The sequence below is a fragment of the Crocodylus porosus genome, unplaced genomic scaffold, assembly GCF_001723895.1.
Source record: "Crocodylus porosus isolate Cpor-Errol unplaced genomic scaffold, CroPor_comp1, whole genome shotgun sequence".
In the NCBI taxonomy this organism is placed as follows: Eukaryota; Metazoa; Chordata; order Crocodylia; family Crocodylidae; genus Crocodylus; species Crocodylus porosus.
In genome coordinates, this window is record NW_017728906.1 from 47,398,437 (window position 1) to 47,414,802 (window position 16,366).

The 16,366-nt window shown below is 40.7% G+C and overlaps 1 protein-coding gene across 4 annotated transcripts in view; it reads right to left on the reverse strand.

The window, feature by feature from the left end:
- Positions 1-954: 954 nt before the first annotated feature.
- The window catches only part of DDX3X (DEAD-box helicase 3, X-linked), a 24,895-nt gene continuing 9,483 nt past the window's right edge, over positions 955-16,366 (reverse strand). Inside the window, exons 4-18 of one of the 4 annotated variants that reach the window (XM_019529087.1) lie at positions 16,147-16,281; positions 13,764-13,884; positions 12,407-12,556; positions 12,221-12,320; positions 11,173-11,308; positions 10,523-10,608; positions 9,675-9,773; positions 9,434-9,594; positions 8,616-8,760; positions 8,372-8,516; positions 7,926-8,107; positions 7,712-7,829; positions 5,493-5,649; positions 4,333-4,459; positions 955-3,546 (exon numbers count right to left, since the gene is read on the reverse strand). In XM_019529087.1, coding sequence (XP_019384632.1) covers positions 3,454-3,546; positions 4,333-4,459; positions 5,493-5,649; positions 7,712-7,829; positions 7,926-8,107; positions 8,372-8,516; positions 8,616-8,760; positions 9,434-9,594; positions 9,675-9,773; positions 10,523-10,608; positions 11,173-11,308; positions 12,221-12,320; positions 12,407-12,556; positions 13,764-13,884; positions 16,147-16,281 — 1,955 coding nt within the window. In that variant the 3' untranslated portion in view covers positions 955-3,453. The remainder of the gene's footprint in view (positions 3,547-4,332; positions 4,460-5,492; positions 5,650-7,711; positions 7,830-7,925; positions 8,108-8,371; positions 8,517-8,615; positions 8,761-9,433; positions 9,595-9,674; positions 9,774-10,522; positions 10,609-11,172; positions 11,309-12,220; positions 12,321-12,406; positions 12,557-13,763; positions 13,885-16,146; positions 16,282-16,366) is intronic. The other 3 variants (XM_019529086.1, XM_019529089.1, XM_019529088.1) reach the window with 3 other exon arrangements.

The following is a 16,366-nucleotide window of genomic DNA, read 5'->3' on the forward strand; positions in this document are numbered from 1 at the left end:
ATCCCTACCAAGATAGAGAGTCAGCCCCGCTACACCCAAGCTCTTCCAGGCAGTATTTGACAGCTTGGTTTATTAATGGCCACTTACGTGGTCCATTGCATATTCTGCATTAACAGTACCACCCACCCCAGCATTTTCTAGGTTTTCATAATGCTGCTTAATAGTATCACATACAATAGCCGAGTAGTAAGCATTCCAATGCAGTTACAGAACCTCTAAAGCTATTGTTCGTAGCTTCTCTAGTCCATTCCATTGCAGAGATGGAAATACAGCAAAAGACTAGGTTCTTTGTTGTCCAACAGCCCTGCTGAAGGCCATAGTTGCAGGCAAATGAGTTAACTAAAACTACCATTTGTGCACTTTTCAGAGGCAAGACAACTTGTATTTTTTTTTTTATTCCACTGTATCCTTTTTAGTAGGCCTTCTTGCAACTTTCCCAAGAAGAGTAGTCTTTTCTGAGGCTGAAAGGTCTTCCATTGAACAGAAGAAGGAAATGTGTATTAGCCAAATTTGGCTGTGTGTATCTTTAGGGAAAAGACAATCATGATGCAAATCTCTTGATGCCAGAAATGGAGCATCTTCAAAGAAAGGCATATTCTCAAACCCTGAAAATTAGCCCACTGAAAAAACAAACCTGACTTTGGGCTATACTAACATACCCCTAGGAAGCAATAATAGAGCCTATGGACCTTGAGTTCTAGCATGAGGATGCTCAAAAGGCAACAAAAGCCCATTTTTGCCCTCTTCTCAATTTTAGATGCTTCTTCCTGTGCAGGCTTTGTCCTGCAATACAAGTATCAAAGCAAAGTTACCATGACAACTGGTAACCATGCAGCCCAACACAATCAATCATCAGATGGCAGATCATATTTACATGCTGTGTTCCAGACCCAGCTCCTATAAAAAAAACCAAAAACTGGAACAGCAAGGCTGAACAGACTAAAATAGACAGTATGCAGTTCAACTTTTTTATTTTAATAAAATCAAGAGTAATGCACAGCACATGCAGTGCTAGCATCTAAACTAATACAATAAGCAATTACTAAACCTACAGTGACTTGAAGTTCAATTTTTTTATTTTTTATTTTATTACATTCAGCAAGTTTAAATCCATTCTTTGCTTATAATTTTGAATCCTTATTTCTGAACTGAAAAATATTGCTGGCTGATAAAACTTGCTAAAATGCACAAGTCACTGATTATGCCAATACAACAAAGATAACCACATGTTTGAGGATTGCAATGTGCCAGACATTCACTGAAAAAAAAATAAAAATAAAAATAAAAAACCAAAAACACACAACTAAACAAAACTCACGCAACAAACATCTGAGAATCTGGACACTTCACATCAGTGTTTAGAAGTGTTTCATTAATATCTTAAGACAAGTGTATCAAAACCTTGGCATGTTTAAATTTTAAGTTGCCAATTTTTTTTTTTGTTTTACTACCAGAAAGTTATGGCTACACTGCCAATGCCGGGTCTGCTTAATTTGACTTAAGAGTTTAATATGACTTAAACATTAAAAGCTCACACTACCCCGAAATATATAATTTCACGCATACGGTGACATTCAACATTCAAGTGCCAGTGTTTTTGTACTGTCTTTTGGTCAAGTTTCTTTAAACTTTCAAAGAATCACTTTTAGGCTTACAAAAATAAATATTTGTCAAAAATGTTCAATAAATATTACACAAAACTAGCAGCAAAAAAGTATCTAGAAATCTGTCGTGTGCAAATAGTTTTCTTCCCAGCTATCATTCCCATGGTCCCAAATAAATTTTAGAATCTATTTCCTCCTCCTTAAACAAGCTGCGTTCAATCTCCAAGAGACAAAATAAGATTGGAAGTTAAGGACACGCACACAAGACATATATAAAATTCTCTGAATGTGCAATAAAAGAAGTATTTTGTAAAAAGTTATGGGCAAAATGTACAAGGGCCTAAACCTAGACTTGAAATAGCACCATAACAAATGACCTCAATACTGTCAAGTGCACCTACTTAATAAAAGTTTTAGAACAAGGCACAATACACTTGAAAAAATCTATTGCACTTTAGGAGATTTTTGCCGTTTTCCTATGCCACTGTAGATTAGGAGTTGATAACTGCTCTGGCCACAAAATTTAGCACAGAAATTCCAAGTGGCAGAGGCAATTTACTGGTGGACAATACTCATCTTTGGCCAGATTTAGCATAAACAGACTATAAATACAATGGAAACCTATGCAACTAAAACTGACTAAAACTGCACTTCAATAGCAGAATTGAAACCTTGTGCAGTTATGTACATTTCCAACCTGTGATCTCAAGATTTGTTTGTTAACTCTTCTGGAGCCATTTTACAAAGTCTACAGTAAGCCAGTTTAACATCTCCACGCAGCTTGAACAGAGTAATGTGAATCTGCATTAAAATAAAGCCTGCTGCATAATTCTTCCTGTTCATACCCTCTTGACCAAAAAACATCAACACTAGCATGCGTTATAGACCAAAAATAATCAGTCAGGCCCTTAAGGAGGACCAGTCACTGTCATGGTCAGCCATTCTACCATTTCAATTTCATATGGCAGGCATTTTAAAAAGTCTAAGTAGATGAATTCTCCTAAAAACTATTTCAAGTTATCAGACCTTTAAACATTCCCTGTAATATTCTGCCCACATTTGGCTAGCTCACAATTAATGATCTGCCTAAACATTGAAAAAGGAATTGCTGTGTTTACTTGCATTAACTTCAAAAAACAGTGCTTTTAATGTATGCATGTCTCCATACATCATCTCATCATGACTGGAATGGCTTATTAAAGGCTATCAGGTTCTAAGTACCTATCCAGGATAGAGTGAGCAAATCAGAACTTTAACTTAGTACAGTTTTGCCACATTAGAAACTAATTGCATCGATATGCTTCAAGATGTTTTAATTTTCCAAATCTGCAAGTAAAAAGCCCTAATGCAGGCTACCGCATAAGTTTTTCTTTGTAATATTATGGATGAATCGATGATTCCTGTTTAAGTTGTATCACACCTGTGTGCCAAGGTTTGATTTTAGCCCAAGTTCATTATTTTTTATTTTGTCAAAAACAATTGGTATCTTGAGCATTACTGAGCCAACAGGACATCAAAATAAAAAGTTGTCTAAAGTTAAAGGCACAGTACATTAACAAACAAATGATCCTCAGTCACAAAATTATAAATGCAGTTTTTGGATGGGGTGGGTGGGTGGGAGGGGAGTTAAATCCTGACTACAGCAATAGTCTTCAAACCACCTTCAAAATAGGGCTGCTTGTTCCTTTTGTTTCCGTGTGACCTTGAGCTCCCTTAAAAAAAATTTTCAGTGGAGAATCACAGCTGGTAATGTACTGCGAGTTCTTGAAGCTACACAAGGTATAGTCTGGCTAAGTTACATGTGGTTTCCATATTAGCTTGTTTGGTAGGATGTCTGCTGCAAGCAGATTCAATTGCCCCACCAGTCAACCCCCCCGGAGTTATAGTTTCCTCCATATCCATCACTGTTGTAGAAGCCTCCGTAGCTACCACCACCACCACCTAAAATCAGAAGGAAAACAGATGCCAGTCAGTCAGTCACATTTAAGTATTAGAACATTTTCCTATTCTATAAATCCATCCCCTAGGATGTTACGCCAATAAACTCTCAGAGATTAGATGACTTATACCACCCCCAAGTCCAGTGCTATATGGTGATCAGAAGGTTATGAAGGGCTCCTGTGTGGCCAAGACTGCAGGAAAGCAGATGACACATATGGGGCACCCTTGTGACTTCTACACTAGTGTAAGGTTATTTAGTCTTACTATATAGGCATGGAACAGCAAGGTGCTACACATGTACCCAGCTTAAGGCTGTCATATGGCACCTTAGGAATCAGTCATTTCTTGTCTGCGACCCCAAAACAGCCTGCGGTCTGGAATCAGGCCCAGGATAAGTCATGTTTATTGACTGCCAGCCTGGGGAATGCCAGGGGTCATGCCAGGCTGCAAGTACCCACCTTTCAACATGCTGATGCAGAGCCTGCACTGGAGTCAAAAAAAGAGCTGATCCATGATCTCAGCTGTGCTTCCTGCCATACCAGGTGTGGCATCATTGTTGAGATCAGGGACCAGCTCCCATGGTGCTTTAAGTAAATGTGTACTAGGGGCCCAATGACTGAAGTCAAACTAAGCACTATGGCTCACACACAGGAGTTAGTTCTACCCAAGAAATCCTACTTCCTACATTAGTGTTTTACTATAAAGGAGCAAGCCTATCAGAATGCAACATGGAATTGTTTTACAGTGGTAAACAGTGCCTACTCACTCATCTCTGACACGAGGACTTACCTCCAAATCCTCTGCTGCCTCCACTACTGCGACTGCTGGGTGGTCGACTACTGCTGAAGCTACTACTGCTGGAACCGCTGCTTGTTCGATAGTCTCTGGCACCAAATCCTCCACTGAACCTGCTACTGTAAGGAAGCAAGCAACACCATGGTTATTCTCATAGTCATTAGATTTTTTCCCCCCCCCCCTAAAAAGGTAAAGAATCAGACTTGAGATGGCAAAATATAACAGTCTTTGTCCAGTTTCACAGATACTGATGTTGCTGGCACTCCTGTACCTATACCCAGAAACTTGCACTCCATTATACCTATAAGCTTGGCATCCACCAGTGCTGTGCTACCAGATGGCAAGGAAGAGGTTCTTATTCCAGCTACACAGCTTAGTTTCTTGGTTGAATACACTGGCAGGTAGAATTAGTCTTGCCATGTTAACCAACAAATGGACCTAAGTAAATAACCCATACAACTCCTATCCCACTGGTGGTAAGGAATACAGCTGCAGAGCCATACTAGCCTAGTAGAAAGAAAAATGGAAGATGCCCATATTCACTGAAGACAGCTGCCTCTAGAGTCATTAGGTTTTAGATTTATTCTGCTGCATCATTCATAACCATTTCCTTACATGGAAGTTGTTTCCAAATCATTGAGACAAAGACAAGGATGTCATACAAAAAAAAAAAAAACAAGCGTCATATCCCTTGCCTTAGAACTACCAAACTGCTGCAGGTCAGCTTTTCACACTATAATAAATATGGGAAGTAGAATCAGTTTAATGCAATCATTTAGAAAAGCTATTTTCATTCACCAAGAGAAACCAGCTACGCCTTTAACTTTCTGAAGTTTTAGAGATCTTTTTCAGGAAGTTTTAAAGCAGATAGATTTACTGGATCTTGGGAGACTTCCAGAACAAGTTACACTAGTTAAATATTTAGCAAGGGGGTCATATTTCAACTCTACTGTAACACATTTTCACAAGTGCTTTTTGAGACTATTCAAATTACAATATAGGATTCTTTGAAGGAGGCAGTGTGCAATCAGATACTCACTTCCAGTGTTCAACTGTTAATAGCTAGGTGTTTTACAGGAACCCAAACCATCAATTAAAAAAGGACTGATAATGGATTATGTATGCTTATGACCAACACGTAGAGAAACTTACCTCTTCGAACGTCCACGACTGCCACCACCCTTGTGAAGCTGTTCATAAGCCATGTTTTCCAGCCAAGATGGCACTTCTTGTTTAGCTTCAACAAGGAGATCTAGCAAGTCCTTGGTGATGTTTATATTCCTCTCGTTGAAGAATGAGGTGGCAAGACCTTTTAAAAAAAAAAAAAAAGAAGAGGTTAATGAATGAAACAACTTTTTTTTTCCCCTTACTTTTAAAGTGCTTTCTGATCTAATCATCTACACAGTGATATTGTCTTGAAAGTTGGAAGAGGCCAGTCAGCTGGTATATGGAATAGCAAGATAAGCTTTTTCTACTTGGAAAGAATGGAGGTGTCCAGAAGTAGAATTTGAATGCCGCCCAACACCCCTTAACCAAGGTCCTCCTCCACCCCAATTAAGAGGAAACATGGAATGCTTTCTTGGTGCAACTACTTTGGCTAAATGTTAGTACCAGTAGTCTTGGGTTTTAAGACTCCCCACTTTTTTTTTTTTTTTGGGAGAAAAGGGTATTTACTAGAAAAAAAAAAGTTTAGCATACAACGAGTTAAGTGGTCATGTAGACACCTAATTCTAACTTTCAATTATTGAGAAGGTATGCCACCAGCTAAGAGGTTTAGACTAGTGGCAACCGACTTCTCCAACTCCATAAGCTGGAGAAGTGGTCTAGAGTCAGTTTACAGGCTTATCTAGTCCAGACTGCATTTGGTCATCCTGGTTTAAGCTAATTAAAAAACAAAGCTAGGAAGTTGGAGACCAATTTAAAAAGTTCCAGTTCTCTCTCTTTTGGGTAAGACTACAAATGTTCAACCAATAGACCTTCTTATATCATTAATAGGTTTATCAACTGGCGTCAGCATTTCTCACATGCCCAGAAAGCAACTAACTCAAGTTTCAGAATGAAAGTACATGCACACACATTGAAGTTTAACTACCTTCCTAGTGCTTTACATGCCAAAACTTCTACAGACGCATGACAATTTTGTGTTGCTGTTAGAACCACATTGCTGTATAGGACCCTCAGAGCACAAAAGGTAGCATCAGTAAGTTAGAAGCTTATCTTGGTTTTCAAAATCCGTGATTAAAATTAAAGGCTCCTGCATAGCCCGTGGATTGCGGGGAGGGGAGGGGAAGGGAAGGGAGGGCATGGCATAGCTGGGGAGAGAGGAGCCACACAGGGATCTCGTAGCAGCTGCTTGCTCTATACTGCGCCCAGGGCTACAGAGGGAAGCAGCACAGGGCTCCGCCACTCAAGGCAGCAGCAAACACGTGTGGTGTCGCCAGGCACGTCCCCCAGGAGATCCTGGTGCTGCCCCACTGTTTCCAACTGTGCTGGATTGTACTTGCAGGGCTACAGCAGCCCCACACAAGGGAAACAGGGTGGAAGCTTGAGCCCACAACTTGCTCCCCTGCACAGATCTGGGGAGGGCAGGGGCATCCCCCTGCCCTCCAAGAGTGGAGCACAGGGTGTTCAGCCAGCTCCATACCACCCCACCAGCACCTGCATGCGCAGCTTCCCTTAAGGGCTGCTAGAGCTGCTTTGGTTTTCACATGCCCTGGCCAGACACTCCAGCCACAAGCAGGGAGATGCAGAACCAGCTGGGCACTCTGTGCATTTCCCCAGCACCTCCAGGCTTGCAGCTGGAGTGCCCAGCTGGGGGCATGCGAAACCAAAGTGGCTCTGGCCAGGCACTCTGGATTTTGCTAACACCTCCCTGCTCCTTCAGGCCCCAGCCAGCTTCCACCCCAGCCCTGCACCCACCCCAGCCCCAGCAAGCCCCACTTTCCTCCTGGAGCCTGGGACTCATAAGCAAGCCTGACCCAAGCCTTGCCACCAACTAAAAGCTGCAGGCTCTGCCCTTCCCTTTCTCCCTGCCTCTCTAGGCAGGTTTGGGGCTTTTCTGCCTTTTTCCAAACAGCTCTTGCAGGCAGGAACTCAGCCAGCCTGCAGAGCTCTTTGCATGCAAGAGTGGGATATCTATGGGTTTCTCTGCTAAGAGAAAAAAAAAAAAAATCTGTGTTCTCTCTGATAAAAGCAGGAAATCCACAGTTTTCTCCGTTCTTCCATGAGAAATTGATAACCCAGATCCCTGCTGGTCACAAGAATTTATAAAGCAGGGTTACTAGAGAATAGGTTGCCAACCTTAAAGAAGTGTTAAAACAGTAAGTCATCTTTTAGCAGAAGCAGTCAGATGCTTTTCAGATATTGCTTACCAAGGTTTCCCACACGGCCTGTACGACCAATGCGATGTACATACTCTTCAATGTCACTTGGCAAGTCAAAGTTTATGACATGCTTTACATTTGAGATGTCCAATCCTCTTGCTGCTACCTAGTAGTAAAGAGAATCAGTTGGTTTCTTACTAAAAGACAACTGATAAGCAAGAGAACTTTTTATACAAGCACCTTATAGGAAGGTTTTACTTACAGCTGTGGCAACCAGAATTGGGCTTCTGCCTGAGCGGAACTGATGCAGCGCTTCCTCTCTGTCCCTCTGAGAGCGGTCTCCATGGATACTTGTACAAGCATATCCTTCATGATACAAGAAGTCTTCCAAAGCATCAGCTCCCTTTTTAGTCTCCACAAACACCAGAGTCAGTGAATCTTTGCCTAATATAGGAAGTTAAGACAGGCTTACTAACAAGACTACATTAGGAAATATTTAGCCCCACTAAGTACTTAGGTTTTCACCCTCAGCTACTTGTGCTTTTTCCTTTTCCCCTCCCAACATTTATTTGAAGTTTGTATTTGCATGCACTTCAGAAGAAAACTCTTGGACCTTTTTTCCATGTTTTTGCAGGTCACTGGATGCCTTGTACTTTACAAAAGAGTCATTCATCAGCAACTATAATGACATTCTCCAAGAGCCTTTACCTGTAGCATTTAGGAGGTCAAGCAAAAATGACCGTTTATCCATCTCTTCCACCCACACTACTTTCTGCGTGATGTTCTCAGATGTTGAGCCCACTCTGCCAACAGCCAGAAAGATGTACTCATCCAGGAAGTCACGAGCAAGCATCTACAGATAAAGAAAGATGAGTTTTCTTCCCTCAGCAGAAGACATTAAAATTTCAGAAGCCACTATATGTTGAGGCAAAAACCAAATCAAAGCAAATACCTGGATTTCCTTGGGAAAAGTGGCACTAAACATCATGGTCTGCCGAACACCCTTTGGTGGCATTGTATCTTGTTCAACAATACGACGAATTTGAGGTTCAAACCCCATATCAAGCATACGATCAGCTTCATCCAATACTAGATACCTTGAATATATGTATTAAAAAAGTCAATCAAAATCCTCCCTCCAACAGACAAATCACCTTTGTAAGTATTAACCCAGCACTGCAACACTGAACCAGGCTACTGCTTGCAGTTGGATACTGGTCATTTAATGTGGTATGCCATGAGTACAGGCTCAAAAGTAGATGGATAACCAGATCTAGGTCAGCAGGTACTTGTTAAATCAGTTTATGTACATCCTAAATATTTATGATACTGGTCAAGGGTTGATGTTTCAACTGGCACTGCAGGAAGTCAGGGAAAGGCTACAAGCAGCAAGCTGGCTTGGAGCACCTATTTAGTATGTTGCAAGATGCCATTTAAAAGAACTACATTTTAAGTAGGTTGGGCAAGCTATCGAAGGGGAATTTGTTTTGAAAGCAAAAGATTATGTCAGTTCTCACATGTTGAAATGGGACTGGATCCATTACTCAGAAGGCACAGATTTCACCATACAAGGACATTTTAGCTGTTCAAAGCCAACAAGACTGCTGTTATCGTTCGTTTTGCCTTTCCTAAAAAGCCACACAACAAATCTCAAGCATCTTTAACCTTAACTAGAAGACGTTCCTCAACTTAAAACGCTAGATGCCAATTCCAACTCCTTCCCAAATTGTAACCTGTACTTTCAGGTACAAAAGTGTAATGTTAACTTACTTGCAGAAATCCAATCCAATCTTTCCCCTTTCCATCATATCAACCAGGCGCCCTGGAGTTGCAACAAGCAAGTGACATCCACGTTCCAAGTCACGTATCTGTTGCCCAATGTCAGCACCACCATAGACAACACAAGGACGAACTCTGGAACGGTAGGAAAACTGTAAAGGACAAAATTAGTTAATTCTTTTCTTTTCACAAGAAGCGTGAATGATTATTTTGACAACTGGCAAAAATGTACCTTTCTGGCTTCTTCATATATCTGCACAGCCAGTTCTCTTGTTGGTGCCAAAACTAGTGAGATTGGGTACTGCTTGCGGCGTCCATACCTTCCATTTTCCTGAAGAACAGAACATTTAAAATAAATACTAAATTTGCCAAAGATTTGGTGGAACATAACCATTTATGACAGATCATTTTAAGAGTTCTCATGAAGATCCAAAACAGAACTCCCTCCGACCCCGCAATTTATAAGCTTTATGTTAACAACATGGCATTATGCCATTTATCATCCAAATGACTAGGTCCCTCGGGGAAAAAAAAAGAGCAGGCATCCTAGGGGGTTACTAACCAAATGCCACATCAGTTAAATTTAAAACTTTGGATTTCAAATAGTTTTTGTTTTAGGATTTTTGCTACCAGATCCTGACAGTTACTGAGATGGAACAGTAACTATGGAGTAAGTGCAATGTTTGTTTAAGTCAGGGCCTTGCTACACATTAGAAATATTTTGCAGTTAACTGGTTAATCATGCCAGCTACACATGCAAGTCATCACAATAGGAATAACTAGAGCTTTAGAAACATAACTAGCTATAAAATTAGTGCTTGAAAAAATGTACAACTCAAAACTGGATAGAAACCAGCTATAGATTTGAATGTGTATAGCAGGGCCCTCAGATCAACTACTAGTCCGCCCATGAAAGTATTCACTAATGAGGTTAAGAGTACTGTTAACCTGCATCAGTTTCGAAGTGATGATTGCTTTAGATTAAAATATTAAAATTGTAAGCATCAAAACAGCAGCAGGTAGGAACAGTATTTTTAATGTGCTGTGCTTGGTATCCAAGTTCCAAAACTACATATTTACCTTCATAGCCCTCAGAGCATCACCTGGGCCATCTGTATAGATCTGACTCAATATTGGCAGAAGAAATGCAGCTGTTTTCCCAGACCCTATTAAGGTAAAACATTAGGTTATCCTTGAGAACAGATCCAAGTCAATACTACTAGTACACTGTCATCTGCAATACCACATCTATGGTATTTCACAGAAGCCATTATCAAATCAAAAGCAAATTTTTGTATCAACAAGAATAGTGCATTTCACCAGTGTATTTCACCCATGTCCCAGTAATACTGATCCTGCTAGCAAAAAAGACTACGGCCAGAGTAATTCCTAGCCCAGAAATAAACAGAGCCTGAACGTTTCTTTAGTTAAAGACTAGTGTCATTAAGGTTTAGTATACAGAAGTGTAGTATTAAGAGAAAGCTATCACAACTGCCCCTCAGGAAAACACCTGGTTACTCAATCCACACTCTTGTTGTGTACTAATCTTAGAAGCTACTAATCTGGAGTTTCCAATACAAAAATAAGCTTTCTAGAAAACTACACATTCATACAAGCCATAAAAATATTGCTAAAAAAGGGAAACCATTACTTATATTCGTCACTTGAAGATTTATCATTTCCCCACCCGCTTCCCAATGGGAACTGAAAACCTACAGTTACAAACATACCTGTCTGGGCACATGCCATCAAATCTCTCTTTTCTTTGATAATAGGTATAGCATGTTTCTGGACTGGAGTGGGACGGGTGTATCGAGTAAGCTCAATGTTTCCCATGATGATCTCTCCCATGTCAACATCACTGAACTGTAATATTATGAAAAAGTTGCAATGAATGACTTGTAAAACTGCCTGATCTATTCTGTTTGGGAATTCAGATATGCTAGCTTTATGCAAGAGCCAGGTTTAATGCCAGAAGAGTTAGCTTTTTCTTGTTTAACAATACTGAAGATTTAAAAGATCTCTACAAAGTAATAAATTCCAAGCAAAGTTGTTGGCTATAAGCTGCTTGCTGGCTGCAAGCCAAGGTGTTAATGTGACCATAAAGGATGCATCTAGATGAATACACGTGTGCATTCCAGCACATTTGCACCATGGAATCAAAATTAGATACTGGGAAATCCCATCACCCTGGGGCCCAGCATCCCCTACCTTACCTGAGGCAGTTCACCCTGCACCAGAGTGCACATGCAGGAGCCTTTTGTACTAGGTCATAGAAGTATTTGGCGGAAAGGAAAGGGAGGAGGCTGTTCTCTCTCTCTCACTGGTGAGCAATATCTTCTTTGTGACTTTTTTTTGCTATCATCTTGTGCAGATCAGTCATTTGAACACCAGTATTTGGTGCAGCAGGGAATATCTGGCTACTGTCCAAATACTGTGCCGCTGCCACCACCACTCAGCCCTTCCCTTACTGTCAGAGTCACTGCAGGGAGCCTCAAGTCTGCTGAGACCCCATGCCTTAACTCCCTTCTAGTACCCTTGACTTGCTTGGGCAATGCCCGGGGATTCTGCTCTACCTCACCAACGTATCACCGGACTACAGATACCTCTACTCTACTGAAGCATCATATTCTTTATGCACCAAAAAGCTAGATATAATAATGGTTACTAATGTCTTGAGACACCAATTCACTGGAGTTGCACCTGAAGAGACTGCATTCATGCAACACCAAGGAAAGAGATGAAGTAGTAGACTCCTTAAAAAAAAAAAAAGCTTACACTCTCAATATGTGGAGGACAGTTGTTGCCTGTTGCTTCAACGGGAATGTCATCATATTTCTCAAAGTTAATGCCAGTATTGCCTCCGGAGAAGAGTTCTCTAGAATAGTAGAAAGTAAGTGTCATACAATACCCATGTCATCCAACTGGCAGAGTGACAGCATTTAAAGGAACCCAAATACTCACTGTTCTAGACGTTCACTTGGTGCAAGCGGTTTTGACCAGTCATCTTCATCAGATTTATCAGACCAGCGTGACCCACCTCCAAATCCACGGTCAGATCTGCCACCAAACCCGCTCCTATCATAGTCACCACCTCTTCCACGATCCTCATATCTAGATAAAAGCAAGAATACTTAGCAGCCATGCTCCACAAAGGTGGCTTATCTATCTGACATACAACACTTAGCCCTAACATGTAGTCGTACCAATTAAAGAAAGAGAGGATCTCCCTACTTCTTGGGCCTTTATTATAAAAAGGTGTACCGAAACACAAAAGTGGCTGAGTTGAGGCAAGTGTGGAAGAAAAATATACTTAGCCGCTCAGTATTCTCACTAGTCTTAGTTGAGAGACTATCATACATTTTTAGATACCAAGTCCACTAATGAAGTTGAAAAAATTATTTTGCCTAGAGAATGGTAACTCCAAGTTTAGTCTGTTTCTGCTCCTTTTTATGAGGGGTTTGAATTTCAGAATTATAGAAGAATGAATGCCTATTCTAAGAAGGCAAGAGTTCTGTAAAAGAAGGGGAGGCATTAAAGACAATCATGCAGCTTTCATGCCATCTGAATACCTTCCATGTCCAGATTAATGACGGTCAAGTTTAACTTGCTCCTATATTTTACTCAAGTGCTTATACAAATCAAATTGTCAAGCTTCAATGCACTTCTTTGTTATGCATTTCACAAAGAGGGATCTTACCTGTATAACAGACTTGGGATAAAAAGGTGTGGAAAACAGTCCTTACCTGGATTGTGTTTAGTTATAGGTCTGGCAACCCATGTTTGAGAAAAATCAGGATACAGGACTAACGCCAGCTTTATTTGTCGAAAAAGGTCACTCGCCACATTTGTGCATACAAGGAATAAGGTGTTTAAAACTGATCAAGTAAGGCAGAGAACCTGCAAGAATCTTACCCAATTGTTTTATTAAATTAATTTTATGTTCAACCTCACTTCGAAACCAAGTATTTGCTCCCAAACAGCTAGTCTTAAGTAGTTTGTTTGTAATAGAAAAGACAACCATATCTAGCACCATTTAAGATAAAAAAAAATAAATTAATTAAAAAACCCCACCATGTGTAATGTCAACAAGCTAAAGGAATTTGGCTGAAGTTGTTTACACAGGCAAGCTTCTCACCCCAAATGTATTTTGCTACCATGCTTCTCATTCTACCATCTCACTCCCACCAAAATCAACTATAAAAGCCCTGCTTGCTAGAACATTAAACACTGAGCTCTAGTTCAATACAGGCATACGATAAAATTTTTACAAGTGCTAAAGGAGGTAGCTTTTACTGCACTGATCAATAAAACTACTTGCCTTCCTCCTCTTGACTCATTTCCACGGTCAAAGAAGCTCGATTTTGCTCCACGATCACTTCGACCACCAAAGCTGCTGTATGCATCCTTGTCTCTACTGGAACTCCACCCGCTGTCATATCCTGAACAAAATAAAATGAAAACTGTTATTCCTAAATAACAACACTTACAGTCGCCTACAAAAAACACAAAACAAAAACAAAAAAACAAAAACAAAAACCACAAGGGTTTGAGCAAGCAAGGGACATTCAGTTGAATCCTCACCATACGGTCAGGAGGCAGGAAGCCTTTCATAAAAGCTTCAAGAACGCACATCCCACCCCTTACCAAGGGTATTTAACTGATGCGTTTTAGATACAAGACAAAGTTGTATATGTGAAACTATATATTTGAATTTGCTACAGGATTAAAAAATGTAGTCATAAAAAGGTTTAAAACAAGTTGAACTCTAAAAACAGAATCAAGATTCTTACTGGTTTCCACCTACATGAAACAAGATATCACCAAAAAGTTAGTGTGCGCATCAATTCTGAAGTGGTCTTGGTGGAGTCTCATTTAAAACAAGTTTGTTATTGGACTAATAAAATCATGGCTCACTCCTGCTTTTGGAAAGCAAGGTCCACAGGCACTTTACTTCAGTTTCCCAACCAGCCTCTCAGCCCTGAAGAGTCCTATTAGACCAGGGGTGGGCAGTGGGCTGAGTTTTGGCAAGCCTTCAAGGGCTGCATGGCAGGCAACCAGGGGCAGATAAATATTACATTTTCTAAATTTTTTAGGGACCCCATGGGCTAGACAGAATGGCCTGGTGGGCAGCATCCGGCCTGCAGGCCATATTTTGCCCACCCCATATTAGGCTTTGGTGAGAAAAGCTACCCATGAATCTGACTCCACAAATACCACATTACTTGCTCTTGGTTTGCAAAGAAATTACAAACCAAATACAAATTTGCTCCATAACCCACCCTGAACTACAAACACCAAGATACATTTTCCTTCTTTGCAGAATTTTGAGCTCCCAGAACTTGTAGGCTGCTGAATGAAAGAATGCACTCTCACCCCACAGAGTAACCTTTGGGAACTATTAGGCACAGTTATATATTAAGTTTGAAACTAAGTAGTGCCAAAATGCCTCTGCACAATGAGTTTCAAACATGACAAGTGTTTTAGAACAGTGCCTCTTGCCTCTGCTAAAAAGCTGTTTGCTGCTTGCATGACCTCAGGCCATGTAGTAGATGTAAATTGAAGCCCGTTTCCCTAGACTTCACTCATTGAAGACAAGAAGAAAGAGAAGCCAACTCCTGTTATGGGGGAGGGAAGAGGGCAGAAAAAACCTCTCAATTTTTTCCCTTCAGATCTGGGACCACATATAGCTTTCATGTTTGCAAATACAGAATCACTGCAAATCCAGGCCAGTTGTCAGAAAACCGTAAACTGGTAGGGGGCGGTTGTTATATGTAAAAGGTACATATGAAAGCAGAAGAAAAACAGTTTTCACTCAGTCTTTCCTTACATTTAAAAAGACTTTAAGACTATTTCTAATAACGTTATTTGTATCCTGTCCAGAAAGCCTAAGTTAAGAGAGTGCCCAAAAAAAAAAAAGGGGGAAGAAGTGACCACGTTAAGATGTAGGCCAATAACTAAGAAGATATTGAACAAAATACTGCATGTACTGGAAACAACTGCACACCTACCAGGTGAGAATGATAGAGTATTTTGTTGTATAGAGCATCTTCATGTACACTGCAAAATTAAGGAGTTTGGAAAATTTAAGGGGGGAAAACAACCAACCAACCAACCCACCCACCCCCCACTCAAAACAGGACTGGTCTTGTGGTTAAAGAACTGGATTAAGACCAAGATGCATTTAACCTCCCTAATCCATCCTGGATTTCTTTCATGACCTAAACCAGGACACCAATTTCAGATCAGGAGCCGCAGCAGAGACACTCGCAAAGTTCTTCTCAGCTAGATGGTAAAACTCTTCAAAGGTGGGCACCTTCTTACATCAGCAGCTTGCAAAAAGGGAGCCCCAATCTCATTCAAAAGGCCTGTAGGCCTCATGAAATATAGCTGGATACAAAAGATGCACACAAACAAGCCACCCCACCACCCACACCTTATCTTTTAATTACTGAGTAAGCAGTGCATCTGGCACCACTCTAAAAAAAAAAAGAGTAAGAGTTCAACTTTAGAAGCTACAGGCTTTCATTCTGATTTCTCAGCATATCTGTTGGCATTAAACACCAAGTGGAATTTCTGGGAGGCAGGTGATTAACTTATGTATTACAGCAGAACAGTCTCCACACCAAATATGAAAGAGTGCTGTTGGCTGAAAGATGACAGGTTTTTTCTCCCCTCTATTTTTGAATGCCCCCCACGCCCACCTCTGTCATCACGTCCAGATCCTCCTCTAGATCCAAACCCACTGCGATCACGGTCATAGCCATTCATCCGGCTGTCTCGGGCATAGCCATTCATATAGCCATTACCTCCACGACCAGAGTCCCAGCTGGGGGAATCTTTGGCAGAGAATAAAAATGAGACAATTAAAGGGAAAACGCTCATACTTGAGAGTAGTTTTTTGCAAGCTCTATAGCAGCAAAC